Source organism: Somniosus microcephalus, chromosome 26, assembly GCF_052327205.1.
Source record: "Somniosus microcephalus isolate GS21.2 chromosome 26, FLI_Smic_1.0, whole genome shotgun sequence".
Classification (NCBI taxonomy): domain Eukaryota; kingdom Metazoa; phylum Chordata; class Chondrichthyes; order Squaliformes; family Somniosidae; genus Somniosus; species Somniosus microcephalus.
In genome coordinates this window covers 15667845-15688844 of record NC_141012.1, presented here as the reverse complement: position 1 = coordinate 15688844, position 21000 = coordinate 15667845, and the positions used below count along the sequence as shown (strand labels likewise).

The window sequence follows — 21000 nt, the reverse complement described above, 5'->3', positions numbered from 1 at the left end:
GCTTCCTGGTTGTTGTCCAGCAGTAGCAAGCGGTACCTTGACTTTATCAGAGGCTTCATGCTGAGAATGTTGAGACACATTAGACTGGCCCTGCTCTCCATCCAGACCCACCTTGCTCTCCATCCAGACCCATCCCCACTCTACATCCAGACCCACCCTGCTCTCCATCCAGACCCGCCCCTGCCCTCCATCCAGACCAGACCCTGCACTCCATCCAGACCCAGCCTGCTCTCCATCCAGACTGGCCCTTGCTCTCCATCCAGACCAGCCCCTGCTCTCCATCCAGACCAGCCCCTGCTCTCCATCCAGACCAGCCCCTGCTCTCCATCCAGACCAGCCCCTGCTCTCCATCCAGGCCAGCCCCTGCTCTCCATCCAGACCAGCCCCTGCACTCCATCCAGACCCAGCCTGCTCTCCATCCAGACCGGCCCCTGCTCTCCATCCAGACCAGCCCCTGCTCTCCATCCAGACCAGCCCCTGCTCTCCATCCAGACCAGCCCCTGCTCTCCATCCAGACCAGCCCCTGCTCTCCATCCAGGCCAGCCCCTGCTCTCCATCCAGACCAGCCCCTGCTCTCCATCCAGACCAGCCCCTGCTCTCCATCCAGACCAGCCCCTGCTCTCCATCCAGACCCACCCTGCTCTCCATCTAGACCCACCCCCTGCTCTACATTCAGACCAGCCCGTGCTCGCCATCCTGACCAGCCTCTGCTCTCAATCCACACTGGCCCCTGCTCTCCATCGAGAATGCGGTTGGATGTTGTTTGCCTTTAGTCATAATACTCCGGACAGCATGGTGCGGGACAGGCTTGATGGACCAGCTGGTCTTTTCCTGCCTGTCGATTTTGTACGTTCGTATGCCTTTTTCCATGATGTTCCCTGTTGGAGCAGCTCGCTATTAGTTGGGCTTGCTTTCTGCTGCTGGCCTGGAGTGGCTATTCTGATTATTTAAGCTGAGCATGATAACAGCTCCCCTTCTCCATACAAATTTGCTGGTGATTCCTTGTTGCTGAGGTTTTCAGTTTTTAGCCATGTTACACACCCTTTTAGAAGTAACCGAGGAATTAAAGCACTCATAATGATCACAAAACTTTCACACACTTTGCTTTTCATTTTACCAACAAGGGCATCTGCTGTGCGAATGAAGGCATTGAGGTCACCTGCCCAAATTACAGTGTCTATTACTCATTTTTTATTTACAAATCAAAAATGCAATTAGCCACGTCTGGATTTCCAATTAGCCACATGTGGCTAGTAGCTAACATATTGGATAACACTGCTTTAGTAACAGCACAGGCTTTATGGTTTGTAGAACAGAATGTATATTTACATAAGAGAGTGCTGCACTGTCAGAAGTGCCGTCTTTCAGATGAGACGTTAAACCAAGGTCCCGTCTGCTCTCTCAGGTGGATGTAAAAGATCCCGTGGCACCATTTTGAAGAAGAGTAGGGGAGTTATCCCCGGTGTCCTGGTCAGTATTTATCCCTCAATCAACATCACTGTGGTGTGGGTTACAGAGTTGAATATATTGGGTAGAGATTTGGGTAGTGGAGGCTGGTGGTGAGGGTGTGCAAAGAAAATAAATAAAAGAGAGGTGTGGTGGAGAGAGGAGCCAAATAAATAGCAAAAAGGCCTGCATTTCTATAGCGCCTTTCATGATCTCAGGATGTCCCAAAGCGCTTTACAGCCAATGAAGTACTTTGGAAGTGTAGTCACTGTTGTAATGTAGGAAACAGGCAGCCAATTTGCGCACAGCAAGCTCCCACAAACAGCAACCTGATAATGACCAGATAATCTATTTTTTAAATGATGTTGATTGAGGGATAAAATTTGGTCAGGATGCAGGGATAACTCCCCTACTCTTCTTTGAAATAGTGCCACGGGATCTTTTACGCCTACCTGAGTTTAACATCTCATCCGAAAGACAGCACCTCCGACAGTGCAGCACTCCCTCAGCACTGCACTGGAGTGTCAGCCTAGATTTTTGCGCTCAAATCTCTGGAGTGGGACTGTGAACCCACAACCTTGCGACTCAGAGGGAGAGTGCTACCCACTGAGCCACGGCTTAGTTTTGAAAGAAAGGAACGGAAGAATAAAAAAAACAAGAAGGAAGGAAATAAATGAATTAAAAGGAAGGCATGCAGCTGGAAATAAACAATGGAAAGAAGAAAGGTAAATACATGAATTGGTTTTGAATTACATAGAAATCAATGAAGAAGGAAGGGCGATGCAGAAGGAGGCGGCGTGGCTGGAACTTGTCCTTTGGTAGCTGCACCACATCCGCATTGTGTCGCTGTTCATCCAGCGGGTGAGTTGGTGGGACAGGTTGACGAGAGACTCTGACTGTAGTCGAGGGTCCGACGTTGCTGATTTCGATGCTCTGGGGTCCCGCAGTGGGGCCCGGCCGGCTCGGTAGTTCCGCGGAGGCTTGTTTTGAAGGTGCGGGGCTTCTGCTGCGCTTGGCCTCGGAGCTTTATTGAAAGTTCCCCTGGTTTTGTGGTGGTTGAGGAGAGCGAAAGGCCGCCGGGCGGTGGAAAGGAAGTGTTGCTCTCCGGGGCTGTGCAGGGACAGAGTTGAAGGGGAGGAGGAGGATGAGGCATATTCCTCTTGGGACTGGACCCATTGCACAAAAACAATTCGGGGCTATGCTCAATGGGCAAGGTCACTGAGGGTGGCATCATTGCAGTGTTACACAGGGTGCAAGGGGTGATCATCTGGTTGTTCATGAGCAGGAGGAAGTATTTGCTGCATTTTAAAAAAATTGTTCACAGGATGTGGACATCACTGGCAAGGCCAGCATTTATTGCCCATCCAAAGGTGGTGGTAAGCCACCTTCTTGAACAGCTGCAGTCCATGTGGTGAAGGTACGCCCATGGTGCTGTTATACTTATTTGTAGCAACTAAGTGGTTTGCTAGGCCATTTCATAGGGTAGTTAAGCATCAACCACATTGCTATGGGTCTGGAGTCACATATAGACCAGACTGGGTAAGGACAGCAGCTTAGTGAACCAGATTTTTCTTTGACCATCCAGTAGTATTGCATGGTCACCATTACTGATTTATTCTAGCTTTATTATTTAATTAACTGAATTAAAATTCCCCAGCTGCTGTGCTGGTGATTTGAACTTGCGTTTCCGGGATTGTTAGTCCAGCACCGTAACCACTACGCTACTGTACCTGATACCATGTCACACTTGATCTGGGAGGACTTCATGTTGCCTGGGTGTGTGAACTGAAACGTGTTCCATTCTGCAGCACTAGCATCCTTCAGCCTGATCAGTGCAACATTCAACAGCTGCAACTTGCATTTATATAGCGCCTTTAATGTAGTAAAACATGCCAAGGTGCTTCACAGGAGCGACTATCAAACAAAATTTGACACCGAGCCACCTAAGGAGATGTTAGGACAGGTGACCAAAAACTTGGGTCAAAGAGGCAGGTTTTAAGGAGCGTATTCAAGGAGGAAAGAGAGGTAGAGAGACGGAGAGATGGAGAGGTTTAGGGAGGGAATTCCAGAGCTTAGGGCCTAGGCAGCTGAAGGCACGGCTGCCAATGGTGGAGCGATTAAAATCAGGGATGCTCAAGAGGCCAGAATTGGAGGAGCGCAGAGATCTCGGAGGGTTGTAGGGCTGGAGGAGATTACAGAGATAGGGAGGGTCAAGGCCATGAGGGATTTGAAAACAAAAATTAGCAGAAAGAAATGAGTGGAAAGTAAAGGTTCCATCACTGATCACAGATTCAACAAAGAAGGACACACTGTCTTAAGTGTGTATGGCTTTTAATATATTAGAGAAGGCATTTGAAATGTTTGCCTGTTACTGTTTCTTCAGGCTCGAATGGACGATGAGGCAGGGAGGCAGCACCTTGCTTGTGGGCGAGGGGAACTTCTCCTTTTCTGCTGCCCTGTGCGATGGTGTGGACAGAGACACCCGGATCATTGCAACCTGCTACGAAAGTGAAAAAGAAATAACTCAGCATGAAAAAGCAGTCAAAAATACTGCCCACTTGTTAGAAAAAGGTAAGGAGGAGATACCGTTGGGGAAGAGGGGGGTTGTTTGATGTGTAGTGAGAGAGATAAAAGAAACATTGCAAATACTGACATCTGAAATAGAAACTTAAAGTGCACAGCATCTGAACGAGAAATAATAACAGAAAATGCTGGAAATACTCAGCAGGCCAGGCAGCATCCGTGGAGAGAGAAACAGAGTTAACGTTTCAGGTCTGGGACCCTTCATCAGAACGAGAAAGACTGGTTAATGTTTGGTAGCATCTTTCATCCAAATTAATTCTCAAAAAATGATGATACTTAGTAGGTGAAAAGTAGTATTGTAATGTTAGAGGTATACAAACATAGAAGATAGGAGCAGGAGTAGGCCATTCGGCCCCTCGAGCCTGCTCCGCCATTTAATGAGATCATGGCTGATCATCCAAATTCAGTACCCTGTCCCTGCTTTCTCCCCATATCCCTTGATCCCTTTAGCAAATATATCCAACTCCTTGAATATATTTAATGAATTGGCCTCAACTGCCCTGTGTGGCAGAGAATTCCACAGGTTCACCACTCTCTGGGCGAAGAAATTCCTCCTCATCTCAGTCCTAAATGGCTTACCCCTTATCCTTAGACTGTGACCCCTGGTTCTGGACTCCCCCGGCATCGGGAACATCCTTCCTGCATCTAGTCTGTCCAGGCCTGACAGAATTTTATAGGTTTCGATGAGATCCCCTCTCAATCTTCTAAACTCCAGTGAGTACAAGCCCAATCGACCCAATCTCTCCTCATACGTCATTCCTGCAATCCCAGGTATTAGCCTGGTGAATCTTCGCTGCACTCCTTCCATGGCAAGAACATCCTTCCTCAGATAAGGCGACCAAAGGTCAGGCAGCATCTGTGAAGAGAGAAACAGAGTTAACATTTCAGGTCGATGACCTTTCGTCAGAACTGGAAAAAAACAGGAAATGGAACAGATTTTTAAGCAAGTGTAGGAGCTGGGAAAGGGGGGAGGGGATGAAAGAACAAAAGGGAAGGTCTGTGATAGGATAGAAGGCAGGATAGGTTAAGAGACATTAAGAGATATTCAAGGCAAAAGGAGATGGTAACGGGACAGATCTGTTCCATTTCCTGCTTTTTTCCAGTTCTGACGAAAGGTCATCGACCTGAAACGTTGACTCTGTTTCTCTCTCCACAGATGCTGCCTGACCTGCTGAGTATCTCCAGCATTTTCTGTCTCTGAAGTAGCTGTGGTGAGCAATATGGTGGCTCTACAGCTGAACTTACTGGTGTTACAGGGAGCCCGTGACAGGTAGCAGCTCACTTAATAATGGGAAATCCTAATCGAGGTGCCACCTAGAGGCATAACAGGGTATGGTAATATGACCTATATGCTAATTTTTATATAATTATAGGTAGATTGTATATTGGAACCTTAGTTGGGTGTAACATAAGATAAAGGCCCGTAATTTCCGATCGGCTTCCTGCTTGCGGATGCCGCCTATCGGAAAAAAATCTACGAACTTACCTGAGGGCTTCCGAGGTCCAGACACTTCCGCTCCTGGGCCTCTCCACAGTCGAAATGCGCAGGGCCCAGGTAACCCAGAGGCACAGGCAGTTCGCAAGCGTCCCTGGGATCACGTGGGCCAGGCTAGCCAATAGGAGAAGGGAATCTCCCTTCATACTTTTGACAGATAGACCCGTCAAATATATGAATAGAGATCACCCCAAAAACACAGTAAAACGTTAAATAATTTTTTTTTTAAACCATCACGTTTTTAAAATGAGTTAAAATTACATTAAATTAAATATTTTAAACAAAAATTAATTTTTTTGAAAAATAATTAGTTTTTTACAGGGCTAAAAATAAACTTACCTTTTTTAAAAGTATTTTAAAATCATAAGTGAATGAAAAAAAAATTTTAAACTTTTTTTCAACTCTTATGCTGGTAAAAGCAGGCATAAGGCCTGCTTTTACCAGGCGTAAGATTTCTAAGGGTTTTCAGCGGGCGGAGGTTCTGCAGAAAGTGGAACTCTCCCCCGCGGAGGCCCTTCTCCAGGGCAGGTGTCCGATCTGTCAACTGGATTCTTGACAGATTGGAAATGCCGGTTTCTGCGCATGCGCTTCGCATACTTGAAACCGGCGTTTCCGTGCCCCTATAGGTGTCTACACAGCTCGTACACACCCAGAGGGATCGGAAAATACGGGCCAACATATCTCTAATGTTCAGTTTTGAGGATTATAGTATGTGCTTGGCAAAGTTAGTCCCTTCCAGTTTATATGATAATGGAACAGGTATCGGCTGTGCTCTAAACCTGTCACATAAAGTACCTGGGTGACAGGAACCGATTGCAGCAGCTTATTAATGCAGTACTCCTCGACCATTATCCTTCAGGAGCAGAGGTTTACTTTCAAGTGGACTGTACCAACCTTCAGGAGTGTCCGTGCTTGAAAGGCCGGCTGTTTGACAGGATTATCTTCAACTTCCCTCACTGTGGCAGGAAGGCTGGTGTGAAAAAGAACAGAGACCTTCTGGCTAAATTTTTTCTGAGGTGAGTTCTGACCATGTGTCTCAAAAGTCCACAACGTCCAGTGTTGGATTAAATGATTCTCTGCTTCGTGTCCAGTCGCACTGGGTATTCCCAAACCCTCTTCAGCAAGGAAGAGCTCAGTGTAGCTCATCTGGAGCCATTGACAACCTCAATCTCTTTTATTTTGTTGTATTTAATCTCTTGGTCTATATTTGCAGGCCATTTGTATCTTTATGAAACTGTTTGTGGTATATGTGGGGTGAAGGGAATGGGCAAGAGAAAATGGAGGGGAAAGGGCACAGTGACAAAAAGGAAGACTTGCATTTATATAGCGTCGTTCACGACCACCGGACGTTCCAAAGCGCTTTACAGCTAATTAAGTACTTTTGAAGTGTAGTCGCTGTTGTAATGTAGGAAACACGGCAGCCAATTTGCACACAGCAAGCTCCCACAAACAGCAATGTGATCATGATCAGATAATCTGTTGTTTTTTTGTTATGTTGATTGAGGTATAAATATTGGCCACGACACCGGGGATAACTCCCCTGCTCTTCTTCGAAATAGTGCCATGGGGTTTTTTACGTCCACCTGAGAGAGCAGACGGGGCCTCGGTTTAACGTCTCATCCGAAAGATGGATGTAAAATGCTGAATAGAGAGATGAGGTGCTGTTCCTCGAGCTTGCGTTGAGCTTCATTGGAACAGTGTAGGAGGCCGAGGACAGAGAGATCAGAGTGGGAGTGGGTTGGAGAATTAAAGTGACAGGCGACTGGGAGCTCGGGGTCACGCTTTTAATATTTATAACTATACAAGTATACATTGGGAAGATGGCAGTCTCGGGACAGAAAACAAATCTGGAAGATGCATATTTGGAACTGAAGTGTAAATTGGCTAATTGGAGTTTTTACATAGGATTACATAGGATCCTGTGTAAAAACTCCAATTAGCCGATTTACTGCTGATAGATTTAGATGAGGAAAGACGGGAGGAGGCTCGTGTGGAGCATAAACGCCGGCGTGGACTGGTTGGGCCGAATGGCCTGTTTCTGTGCCATATATCCTAATTGGAGTTTTTGCCCAAGTAAGATCATTAGAAAAAGACAATGAAAAACTATGATCGGAGATGATGAATAGAGTAAGGTCTAATCTTCCTGCTAGTGGCTGCCACGTTTCCTACATTACAACATGACTACACTTCAAAACGTCTTAATTGGTTGTAAAGCCCTTTAGGACGTCCTGAGGTCAAAAAAGGCGCTATAGAAATGCAAGTAATTTGTTTTCAGTAACACACAGCATGAGGTCACACTTTTTCATGAATAAATGCTGACTGAGGCTTGATGCATCTGTAATTACAATGTAAGACTTTTAGTTTTGCAACAATATTAATATATGGTGAAATGACATCAAGTTCTCTCCCGCCAATGGCCATTAATTATCAGCAAAAAAGGCTTGACGTAAGAAAACTACTAGGCACTTGGTCTAAGCGTTAAACTAAGCTTTAATCAACTGTTTTACAACATGGAGGTCTAGTTGTGTCCTTCACTAGTTCCTGTTAAGAATGTTCTGCGCAAGCTGGGCCCGTGCCCGAGTATTTATACTCTCCCTGGACAGCGCCACCCATAGGCTGCTCAGTATTGTTTCATAAGTCTTTCTTTCATGAATGACTGATTCATGTCAAGGCTCTTGAATCGAAAGACCATTTTTTTTAAATTGAAGATTTTTGCGTTTCCCGCTCCATCCCTGTGCATACACTGATAAATATGGAGTTTATTCATTAGTGATGAGTCTATTTTTAATGTAAGTATAGGAAACTTGCAGTCACTTCAAATCTTGGTTACCGCCACAGTTACTACTTTAGTGCAAAGTACACAAGCTGTTGTAGATGAGATTCATGGCTTTCATATTCAGTTGAATAGACAGATCTTTCTTCCGATTGAAAATACATTTTGTTTGTAATAATCAATTAAGAGATCAGCTGAGAGCCATTTGGTGCAATGGTCAGCTTCTGCAAATGGTCTATTGTGACAGAAGGAATATGCAACCAAGTAACAAAGGGATTTGGTTCTGACACCAATTAGGTGGAAATGCAGACAATCCCAAGGGGAAATTTTAACTCCTGGCCGGGAAGCGGTGGGATGTGCAGGCCAGCCGTCTGGGAGCTGCGGTTATTGAGGCCTGCTCCATTTTAACGGTCGGGCCTCAATAACATCCCGCCGGTCGGCTGAAATGGGCATCCAGAGGGAAGATCGCCAGCTTCCTTCTACAACGGAGCATGGTAGCAGAGTGGTTATATTAATGTACTAGTAATCCTGATGCCTCAACTAATGATCCAGAGACATGAGTTCAAATCCCACCACGGCAGCTGTGGATTTAAATTCAATTTTTAAATAAATAAATCTGGAATAAAAAGCTAAGATCGGTAATAGTGACTATGAATCTACCGGATTGTCGTAAAAACCCGTCTGGTTCACTAATGTCGTCCGTTAGGGAAGGAAATCTGCCGTCCTTACCCGGTCTGGCCTGTATGTGACTCCAGACCCACAGCAATGTGGTTGATTTTTAACTGCCCTGTGCCACTCTGCTGTATTAAAGAAGGCGGCTCACCACCAACTTCTCGAGGGCTGTTAAGGATGGGCAATAAATGCTGGCCTTGCCAGGGACGCCCACATCCCGTGAATGAATTAAAAAAAAAAAATCTTCAGTCTTTTAAAATCTAAGCTTTGCATCACCAAATCACTGATTTACTCTTCGACCTTGGTGCTGTACTCTATTTTGGGCCTTGGCCTTTCAATTAGGCTTCTGAATTTAAGTAAAAGTAATTCATGCTTGTTTAATGTAGCCTTTTGCTTCTCTTCGCTGTCCTCAGTTGAATGTTACGCACTTTGCCGACAGCAGTAATGATATTGTCTTTTTTTTTTTAGTTGCGCAGATATTCTAACTGCAAAAGGTGATATTCATGTTACCCTATGCAGGGGACAGGGAGGGACCACTGTCGATCAACCAACGCGAGAATGGCACAACAGCTGGCAAATAGTTGCCATGGCTGCAGGAGCCGGGTTCATTTTGAGTAAAGTGCAGCCGTTTGACTGCGCTCATTATTACGGCTACACCAGCACAGGATATAGGTAGGTGATTAGCAGGCTAATGCATGGATACATTTAGTGCTCAATGTCTTTTAAAGAAAAGAAAGATTTGCATTTCTATAGCGCCTTTCACGACCTCAGGACGTCCCAAAGCTCTTTACAGCCAATGAAGTACTTTTTTTTGCCGTGTAGTTGCCATTGTAATGTAGGAAACGCGGCAGCCAATTTGCGCACAGCAAGCTCCCACAAACAGCAATGTGATAATGACCAGATAATCTGTTTCAGTGATGTTGGTTGAGGGATAAATATTGGCCCCCAGGACACCGGGGATAACTCCCCTGCTCTTCTTCAAAATAGTGTCCATGGGATCTTTTACGTCCACCTGAGAGAGCAGACGGGGCCTCAGTTTAATGTCTCCTCCGAAAGATGGATGTAGCATGTAGCTGTGTGTGAGCATGGTTTCCGTATTCCTCATTATAATACCTGCACAGTGAAGTACAGGTGCTGCAGCAGGCACCTTGAGGAAATGTTACAGCCATTTTAATATCATTACATTCAATGCTGTAAATGACCTTTGGTGATATTAGCACGAATGCTTGACGTTCCATTGCCTACTATTTTAATGGGAGATGTTAACCCATTTATCTGAAATGTTTCTATTGTAACACCGTCACCGCCCCCCCCCCCCCAGTCTGCTGGTTTAGCTCTCTGTAAAGTTATTATTCGATAGTGTATATAACCGTACGTGGTGGCTGTCTTTAAAAAAGACCTGCATTTATACAATGTCTTCCACATCCCAGAGTGCTACGCAGCCAATGAATTACTTTTGGAAGTACAGTTGGTGTTGTTTCTGTAGGCAAACAGAGCAGCTATTCTGGATGTGGCAAGATCCCACACAAAACAATAAGATGAATGACCCGCTGATCTATTTTTTGATGGGATGATTTTTGGCCAGGCTTTTTTTAAAAAAACGAATAAAAAGTGACATGGGATCTTTAACATCTGCCAGGCCAGGCAGACGAAGCATTGGTTTAACATCTCATTCGGCAATGCTGCACTCCCTCAGCACTGTACTCAAGAATCAGCCTCGATTATGTGGGCAAGTCCTCATGCACACATCTCAGCACCTTCCTGTCACACTGATAATGTTGACTGATGTAATAAAACTCACTACGCACTTGGTTCGAGTATAGAGCAAGGCTTTAATCAACTTGTTTCAGAACATGGAGGTCTAGTTGTACTTCACTAGTTCCTGTCTTACAAAATGTCCCTGAGCAAGCTGGGCCCACGCCCGAGTATTTATACTCCTTGGACGGCGCCACCAGCTGGCCGTCCAGTGTTATTTCATGAGTCATTTCTTCATGACGATGAGATTTATAACATTGACTTTGAAACTAAAGCTTATCGTTTTTTGTATCCACGTGCATGTCGTGAGAAGCAGGTTTCTCAAACTGCTTTTACAGTTTTGATTACATTCCCTCCCTTGTAAAATGTATTAAATGGCACCTTTTTGAATTTTTCTTTCAGGAGTCAAGATAAGCCCTTCCATGTTGATCGAGCTCTAACCCACGTGTTCACTAGAAGTTTGCCCTTCCTCAAGATGAAGCCAGTTGCTATGGAAACCGTGATTGGGAGTGAGCGCTGGTCCTTCCAGATCCCTGAGGAACTTGTTGAAAAGATAAACAGGTCGAGTCGCAGAACTGCACGCTGCAAAACTATAGAATTCGAGACGCTGCTTAACTGTGTCATCAGTGTTTGTTTAAAATATTTACTGACAAGCAACATATCAAGACAGAAGGAAAATAACATTGGTGTGAGGTCGTGCTGTTTATTATTAGTGTACCATATAAAAAGGTTAACTTCACCATTAAAATAGCAGAGAGAGCAAATTCTCCCACAAGGCTGGAATTTCTCCCTTTTGCAGTCAGAGGTGAAAATGTTGGACCCAAACATCGAACTATTTATTCCACCTTAGTCTAAAATGTTTAACTAATTTTTTTTAAAAGACTTGCATTTATACAGCACCTTTCACGACCACCGGACGTCCCAAAGTGCTTTACAGCCAATGAAGTACTTTTTTGAAGTGTAGTCACTGTTGTAATGTAGGAAACGCGGCAGCCAATTTGCGCACAACAAACTCCCACAAACAGCAATGTGATAATGATCAGATAATCTGCTTTTAGTGATGTTGATTGAGGGATAAATATTGGCCAGGGGACACCGGGGATAACTCCCCTGCTCCTCTTCGAAATAGTGCCATGGGATCTTTTACGTCCACCTGAGAGAGCAGACGGGGCCTCGGTTTAACGTCTCATCCGTCTTAGTTCTACATAGAATAGGCAGCTGGGAGATGCAGCACTGTCAGTGGGTTCAAAAGCTTCCATTAACTTCATTCATTTCACTTGATTCCCTAAGAGGGCATGACAGCCTTTAGCCATACCCTGGACAGCTGTTCTTTCACATAATATATACATACCATCTGATTTGTTTTTATTTATTTATTTCTATTTAACTTACAAAATATCCTAACTTTTTTATTGCGGCGTGATAAATTGCCTCTTCTGATGTTTATATCAGGTAATAGAAGAGAGGCTTTAGAAAAGAATTGCGCAAGCAAGAGCAGACGTACATGAAAAGTGTTACGTGATTTCAACCCTACTCGCTCAGCAGAAACCTGGCGGATAGGGAGTTAAAATCCCCCTGGCTCTTACCTGTCCGAGAGCCGCCATGATCACAACATCTGCAATTTTAACCTACTCTCGTGAGCAGGCAGCAAGGACAGACGCCCGGAGACAACAGGGTCCTTCTTTACATATGCATGTTGTGGCCCGATGACATCACGGAGACCCGACTAATTTTAACTCGGGCCTGAGCGGGGAATCCACCTAGAGTTAAAATCGGGGCCACATGAATTTAAAACAATTATTTCACTCCTCAATTTATATTTTTCTCACCTCTTTGATGCATTTTTTACCATCAGTGCCCCCTTTTTAAGCATTAAATTGGTGCCAAGAATGATCATTAACCTTGACAGCTGTTGATGATTTTCTATTGCATGTTGTTCAAATGGCGAATGCTGATTGTGTCATGGTGCTTCTCCCAAAAGGCCTGACTACAATCAGGAATCTCCCCAACCCCCTCCAGTTTTCTTCTCTAAGGGCAGCAGTCTTGCTGGTTCTTCACAGGGGGTGGCCTTCCAGTACTTCACCCAGATAGCCATTTGTTACCTGTGAGCCTGGACAGTGAGTGTTGGCTAATTCAAAGAGAGAAAGAGAGAGCGATAGATGCATTTATATAGCGCCTTTTACAACCTCAGGACGTCCCAAAGTGCTTTACAGCCAATGAAGTACTTTTGAAGTGTAGTCAGCGTTATACTGCAGGAAATCTGTGAGCTAATTGCGCACAGCAAGGTCCCAGGAACAGCAGTGAGATAATGACTAGATAATTAGTATTAGTGATGTTGATTGAGAGATAAATATTGGCCAGGACACCGGGGAGAACTCCCTTGCTCTTCTTAGAATAGTGCCATGCGATCTGTTGCATCCACCTGAGGGGGCAGATGGGGCCTCAGTTTAACATCTCATCTGCCTCCGACAGTGCAGCACTCCCTCGGTACTGCATTGAAGTAACAGCCTAGATTATGTACTCAAGTGGGGCTTGAATCCACAACCTTCTGACTCAGGGGAGAGTATCCACTGAGGTACCATGCATTCTTATCTTAATAGGAACATCGACCGCCATGATTCACATTCTTGTAGAATCCTATGGCTGCGGAATATAATTTGTAGTTGTTAGTTTAAAAGGTGAGAGATGGCAGTGATGGAAGTGGCAGATTTTCCCTCTTTGCAGCCAGTATCAAATAGTCCCTCTTTTGTCAGGTGTAGCAAGAAGTGGATGCAATGTAGAGCTCCCATCAATGTGCCTCAACCTAAACAAAGTACTGCTGCTGCAACCTGGTAGCATTTCAGTTCATCACATTCTCGCCTAACCTGTGACCTTTTTGAGTGAACCAATTAACACCAAAGTTGGTTAAAGGGGATCCTAATGAACTATTTACTAAATTGCAGAAAATGTTGTAAGATCTTATAGATCTCTGAGTTCTTGGACAAGACACCAATAGGCAGCAGCCAGTATGTTTGAGCAATAGATCAAGATTTATTAAGCATACAGCGTAATCAATACTTATTAGGCGATAGTTTTAATGAGTAGCTCGCAGCCTTAGGTCTCTGGAACCTCTCGGACACAGATGACGTCGTCGTAAGTCTGTTCCTTTGTCATCGCAGTACGTCTGTGTAAAGTTGTTCTTTGGGTATCGAGGTTTTAACCCTTTTATCAAAAGTTGGTTTGGCCAGTGTCCATATATGATCTTTAACAAAATCACCTTTTTTAATTGGTTCTAATGGCCAAAATACCATTGTCACTCTGACTAAGATAGCATCCCGCCTTTCCAGTACTTTTCCACCAACTTTGCCATGTTCAGTGTTATCTTGTTTATAGTTTTGTTAAGCGAATTCTAAGTTCTATACAGCATTTTAATATGTTATTTAATGATTTAACCTTCACTTGCAGCCTGTGGCAGTTTGTTATCAAAACTTAGTCAAAACTACTTTTGACTGTGCGGCTACATTTTGAACAAGTTTTCTAGTTACCCAGGAGTAATTATGGGTAATATTATTTGGTCAATGGCTACACTTGAAGATATACATATATGATTCTCGTCTACTAAATATCTTTAAATATCAGCCTTTTGTACAATGTTAAACTAGAGCAGAGGTGTTCAAATTTTTTTTGGCCAAGCCCCTCGCTTCGATATTGAGTCCCATTCACGCCGGCTCCTTTTTCGAAGAAACACTTTTTTTCCCCAAGAAGATGGCAGAGTTCAGTCCAATTGGCTTCAAAAAACTTGGGGGTGGTGGGAAGATTGAGAGAAGTACAAAATGCTCACCTTGCCTTCAGTCACGTAGGGATTGTGCACCTCAAACTGATGACTGCTTCGAGGATCTCTACTTTCAGGCAGCAGTGAGGAGTTGCCACAGAGATGTCTTTCACTTTAACTGATGCTGCCTTGCGTAGCCAGAGAAGGTGAATTATGGGGCGATCTCAGCTCAGCGTTAGATGTTTGAATCCCTGCTGATTCCTAGAGGTGGACATGGCCTATTGGAGCTGCCGGTGCAACAGCAATCGGTTGCTGTGCACCAGAACCAGCTCTGGTAGGCCCAATGTCCATTGTGCGGAGATAATCCCGTAATGGACCTCCTTTGGTCATGTGAGGCTGCATCGGTGGCTCTCGTTCTTGGCCAGCCCATCCTCCTCGCACCCCCTTGTTCGAGAACCTCTGAATTGGAGAAATATTGGCCTTTGACGATTATTCTAATTGAGTTTTTAATCTTTGCAGGAATTTTCTTCAGAAAGGTTCAAACCATCCAGTAAATATCATTAAAGAGTTGTTAAGAAAGCAGATTGCAGATACAGCGACTGTACAGGAACTGGAGAGCAACTTTCCTTTGCTGTCAAAGACAGGCCTTCAGTCTGAGGACACGGGTGTAGGATCTGGGGTTTGCGAGGCTGAGCTTTATTGGGTTAGCTGCTCCAGCTGTCAAGAGGATGAATCGAGAAGCAGCGAGTGTGGACAAGCCACCGAGCCCCGCTGCTGTGATGTTTCTGCGCCAATGTCTGATCTGAGCCTGGGGAACCAGAATGTGGGCTGCTTTCCTTTGAAACAGGCTGGGCCCCCCGCTGTGAGCGAGATTTGCAGGAGGTGCTGTCTCCGGCCTACTCTGACAGGATATGTGGACAACGTTTTGCAAAGACGAGACTTCAGAGCTGAAGTGATCTATGTGCTCAGCGGCACAGTTTTCAGGAAGTGCCCGATTACGCCGCAAACCATGCCAGTATTCCACGAGATGGTTTTGGTTAGTGCTTTTAGTGATAAAAGCCAACCAGATTTTTTCCATCTCTTTATGCGCTCTGTGGAGAGTGCCATTTCGTTCCTCATAAAATCAGCGTCAAGTACCACTGCCTCTGAAATCCACCAGATGGACACGAGCTTAAGATCGGTCACCTTTAAAGAGGAGGCCAGTGGAAAAAGTTGGAATATTTGTTTTAGAGACGTGGAACACCCAGACTTTACCAATCCAACTGTTGGAAAACTGGTTCTCATTCCTTCTCAACAGACCAGCGGTGAGCTAAGTATCTGTGTTACTTCAATAAACCTTGACCTGCTGTCCACGGCGCTGTATCACGTAAATGATTGGAGGACGCTGTGGACGCTCGACGAACGCTTCCTAAACCAGATCAGTGCGGCAGAATTGAAGCCCTTTTGTGGTTTTTCACTCTGCCCGCCCTCCTACACGCACGATGTCAGCTTCTGGGTTGATGCGGACGGGAAACCGGATGAGTTGGAGTTCCATGCGGCGGTAAGGCGAGTGAGCAGGGAGTCAGTGAGAGAAATGAAGCTGATCGACAGTTTCTGGCACGCTCCAACCAAACGTGTGAGCTGCTGTTACAGACTGACCTACCAGTCGTGCGACAAGGCACTGTCCCACCAGCAAGCATTGGAAATGCAACTGCATCTCCGAGACGAACTGCAGAAAAGCTTTCAAGTAACTCTCCGATAAAAAGCCTTGGACCAGTGTTTGAAAGATTTATTTTTACCTCTTGCCGTGCAGGATTGCCACTGCACGTACTTAGCTATTGATACCACTAAGCTTCAGGAAAAAAATGCACTTGAGCAAATAAACGTCGGTGTTTGTGATATGCTTCTTGTTCCATGGTCTTAATCCATCACCTCGGACTTCTCGCACTACTACCATCACTAGTGATGAACCTATAACCACCAATATTTCACCTTAGTGTTAAGTAATTCAAAATACTCCCCAGATGCAACCCAAATTTGGAAGGACAAACCTATAATTCTACTGCTGAATGTTTTTCACAGTTCAAATGAACATTAGATTAAAAACCTCACACAATTCCTACTGACAACACTGCAGGGTAGGGATTATTCTCCCCTGTACGGCAAGCGTCTCACTTATTAACTGAAAGAAAGAAAGACTTGCATTTATATAGCGCCTTTCACGACCACCGGACGTCTCAAAGCGCTTTACAGCCAATGAAGTACTTTTGGAGTGTAGTCACTGTTGTAATGTTAGAAATGCAGCAGACAATCTGCGCACAGCAAGCTCCCACAAACAGCAATGTGATAATGACCAGATAATCTGTTTTTGTTACATGGATTGAGGGATAAATATTGGCCCCAGGACACCGGGGAGAACTCCCCTGCTCTTCTTCAAAATAGTGCCGGGGGATCTTTTATGTCCACCTGAGAGGGCAGACGGGGCCTCGGTTTAACGTCTCATCCAAAAGACAGCACCTCTGACAGTGCAGCGCTCCCTCAGTACCGCACTGGGAGTGTCAGCCTAGCTTTATGTGCTCAAGTCCCTGGAGTGGGACTGAGTCATATTATCTTCTTGAATTTCATTTCTGTTTTAGGGATGTGGCCAATGAGCAGAGGGATCTATTGCAAAATAAAGCAGCACAAAAATAATTACTTGTAAAGGGAATTTAAAGCATTTCATGTATAAAAGTAATACAGGTCAACTATCCCTTATCCGCAATTCCGAAAATCGAAAAGCTCTGAAAACTGAAAGTTTTTTCGTGGAGCGTATCTCGGTATTTCCAGTGTAAAAACTTGAGCAGCTTGCACGGGAGTTTGCAGATTACTGCGTGGCCGTGTGCAACTTTGAGGAAACATTGCTGTTAACTATTTCTTTATAGTAATCTGGTTACCTAGCCAGGTTTGCATCCATCACTAGTGGTGTAGTTGTAGGGTAAACCCGACAGCTGCCTCTTGTCCATTTATAAGCATTATTATCCGTTCTGAAATCCGAAAAATTCTGAATTCCGAAAAACATCTGGCCCCAAGGGTTTCGGATAAGGGATAGTGCACCTGTATTGTACATGCAGGTAATGGATGGTATAGTGAGGAGAGAGGTTAGGTGAGATTTTACGCAGAGAGTTGCTGAAACTTTGCCTTATGGACTAGTTAAAGCAAAGGCATTGCATATTTTAAGGAAAGAGTAGATAAACATGTGAAACAGAGGAGGATGCAGTGAAGTGGGATTAGTTTTGGATTGCTCCAGTAAAGAGGTGCACAGACACAATGGCTGAATGGCCTCCTTCTGTGCTGTAAGTTTCTGTGCATTGCTCTCTTAATTTGTTCCTGCTTACTGCATCATAGATCACAAGATAGGTTCAGATGAAAGAAAGAAAGACTTGCATCGATAAAGCACCTGGTTATTAGCAGAGGCATAGAATATAAGAGCAGGGAGGTTTTGCTTGAACTGTATAATACACTAGTTAGGCCATAGCTAGAGTACTGCGTACAGTTCTAGCCACCATATTACAGGAAAGATGTGATTGTAGTACTGAGAAGATTTACGAGGATGTTGTCAGGACTGGAGAATTTTAGCTATGAGGAAAGATTGGATAGACTGGGGTGGTTTTCTTTAGAACAGAGGAGGCTGAGGGGAGACTTAATTGAGGTGTATAAAATTATGAGGGGCCTAGATAGAGTGGACAGGAAGGACCTATTTCCCTTAGCAGAGAGGTCAATAACCAGGGGCCATAGATTTAAAGTAATTGGTAGAAGGATTAGAGGGGAGTTGAGAATTTTTTTCACCCAGAGGGTGGTGGGGGTCTGGAACTCATTGCCTGAAAAGGTTGTAGAGGCAGAAACCTTCATCACATTTAAAAAGTACTTGGATTGCACCTGAAGTGCCGTAACCTACAGAGCTATGAACCAAGAGCTGGAAAGTGGGATTAGGCTGGAGAGCTCTTTTCGGCCGGCACAGACATGATGGGCCGAATAGCCTCCTTCTATGCTGTAAATTTCCATGATTCTATGATTATCATGTCTCTCAGAATGTATCAAAACACTTCACGTACATTTAATTACTTTCGGTGACTGCTGATGTGTCGGAAGGTACAGCAGCTGATTTATGCTAAGCATGATTGCACAAACAGCAATGAGACAGCTAACTAAATAATCTGTTCATGGGGATGTTGGTTGAGAGGATTGTTGGTCAAGACAGCAGGAGAATTCCTTGCTCTTTGAATAGTGAAACAGGATTGTTAGAATCTGCCCGAATCAATGGAACAGACAAATGGGACCTCGGTTTCACGTCTCAACCAATTGTTGCACTGCAGTATCAGTCTAGGTTCGCCCTTTGGCTGATTGTCTCTCATTCCTCCAGAACACCAATCCTAACATCCTTACATAACAGCTTTAATGTCCACTTGAACAGGCAGACGTCCAGCATTCCCGGTGTAAGAGGTCAATTGAGTGAAATGCTGACCGGGCTATTTTCTTCTGATGAGAAAAGGTAAGGAAATCAGTTTGGACACAACCAGTGTTCAGGCAAGAGACAGAGTGGGCTTGAGTCTGCAAAACTAGGCAGGTATTGATAATTAGATCTAATTAGCGAAGCTTAGAGTAGCATAGATGTTAGGACTATATACTATGATGATTGGATCTGGAGCAAGGCTAGTGATGTGTGCAGCATACATGCTGCAGGATAGCCACATCCATAATTGTCTTGTGATATGAGTGAGATCATTAACTTAGGAGGAGTACATAGGCATACAGTGTCAGAGAGTTGTGTCATAAGAAACAGGAGCAGGAGTAGGCCTTTCAACAACAACGTGTATTTATAAAGTGCCTTTAATGTAGTAAAACATCCCAAGGCATTTCACAGGAGTGTTATAAAACAAAATTTGACACCAAGTCACATGAGAAATTAGGGCAAATAACCAAAAACTTGGTCAAAGAGGTAGGTTTTAAGAAGCGTCTTAAAGGAGGAAAGAGAGGTAGCGAGGTGGAGAGGTTCGGGGAGGGAATTCCAGAGCTTAGGGCCTTGGCAGCTGAAGGCACGGCCACCAATGGTTGAGCGATTAAAATCAGGGATGCTCAAGAGGCTTTTGAGCTTGCTTCGCCATTCAATAAGATCATGGCTGATCTTCCACCTCAACTCCACCTTCCCGCACTATCCCCACATTCCTTGATTCCCTTAGTCTCCAAAAATCTATCGACCTCTGTCTTGAATATACTCAACGGTTGAGCATCCACAGCTCTCTGGGGTAGAGAGCTCATGGAGGAGACTATGAGCAGCCTCCCCAGGGTACAAGCTGAATTTTTGGAGGCAAGGCAGGGTATAGGAAGTACTAAAAGAAATAGAAATTTAAGATAATGTGCTGAGAAGCCTGAAGGAAGACAAGCCAATAGACCCAGGTGGACATTGTACAAGAGTACTTAAAGGAGTGGCTAGTAAAATTGGTCACGACCTTACCACTATTTATAGGGAATCCTGAATAGTGCCCGAGGATTGGAAAGTAGTTCACATAATACCAGTCAATCTTTGAAAGGTGGTATGAGGGAATCTAAGGAAAATACAAGCCAGTGAGCCTAACATCCATTGTCGGTAAAATATTAGAAGGTATCCTGAAACACTTCAATAGGTTTGGTAAGAGAGAGTCACCATGGATTTATGGGAAGAAGGTTTTGTCTAATGAATTTACTGGAGTTTTTTGAGGAAATAATAGGCCTAGTTCAGAAAAGAAATTCTGTAGATGTGATATATTTAGATTTCAGCAATCCTTTTGAGAGAATACTACATAAGCACAAGGTTGGAAGGTATGGAATAAAAAGCAAGCTTCTGAAGTGGACAGAAATTTGGTTAAACCATGGAAAGCAAAGGATTTTTGTAAAAGGATCTTCTTAAAATGGCCAGGGTGGGGTCACTACCAGGGTGCCATTGGGGTCAGTGCTGGGTCCATCACTTTTTACTATGCATGTGCTTGATTTGAAGATGGGCACTGAAATAAAGCTGTCTGAGATTGCAAGCAACACCAATTTGGGGGCAGGTGGAAGGGTATCAAACAAGGGTGAACAGACAAAGCAAATACTGAAGGATTTGGATAGTTTGGGGAAAGTAGGCTGGTGAATGCTAAATGGCATTTAATGTGAACAAGTGCAAGGTAATAAGACTAGAGAAGGGAAATAAAGGGCTGGATTTTGTCAATGGGGAGCTTTTGGAGGCGGGACTCCCACTTTTTGGGTTGTAGTCCCGCCTCCATCGACTTGTGGCCAACCCACGCTACTTTCCCTTGATTGACCTTGTTAAGCCCGCCCAGCGGGCTCAGCAGGCCAATTAAGGGACACCCAGTTACTGGTGACGTCAGCGATTGACATTTCATCTGTCAAGAGCTTTTGACAGATGAAAAATCAGCGTTTGACAGCTCTGTGAAGCCGTCAAACACGGACAATCTGTCTTCTGACTTGAGTCCTTCTACTCAGACTCAGTTAGAGATCTCTCCAGACCAGAAAGCAGAATGCTGCAGCTTT

At 44.6% G+C, this 21000-nt stretch overlaps 1 protein-coding gene across 5 annotated transcripts in view; it reads left to right on the top strand.

Annotated features, from left to right (window-relative positions):
* Nucleotides 1–2020: 2020 nt before the first annotated feature.
* The window catches only part of alg9 (ALG9 alpha-1,2-mannosyltransferase), a 325621-nt gene continuing 306641 nt past the window's right edge, over nt 2021–21000 (top strand). Inside the window, exons 1-6 of one of the 5 annotated variants that reach the window (XM_085967887.1) lie at nt 2021–2171; nt 3830–4017; nt 6384–6540; nt 9438–9641; nt 11127–11285; nt 14995–16357. In XM_085967887.1, the coding sequence (XP_085824013.1) occupies nt 3843–4017; nt 6384–6540; nt 9438–9641; nt 11127–11285; nt 14995–16216 (1917 nt within the window). In that variant the 5' untranslated portion in view covers nt 2021–2171; nt 3830–3842 and the 3' untranslated portion in view covers nt 16217–16357. The other 4 variants (XM_085967885.1, XM_085967884.1, XM_085967886.1 and 1 more) reach the window with 4 other exon arrangements.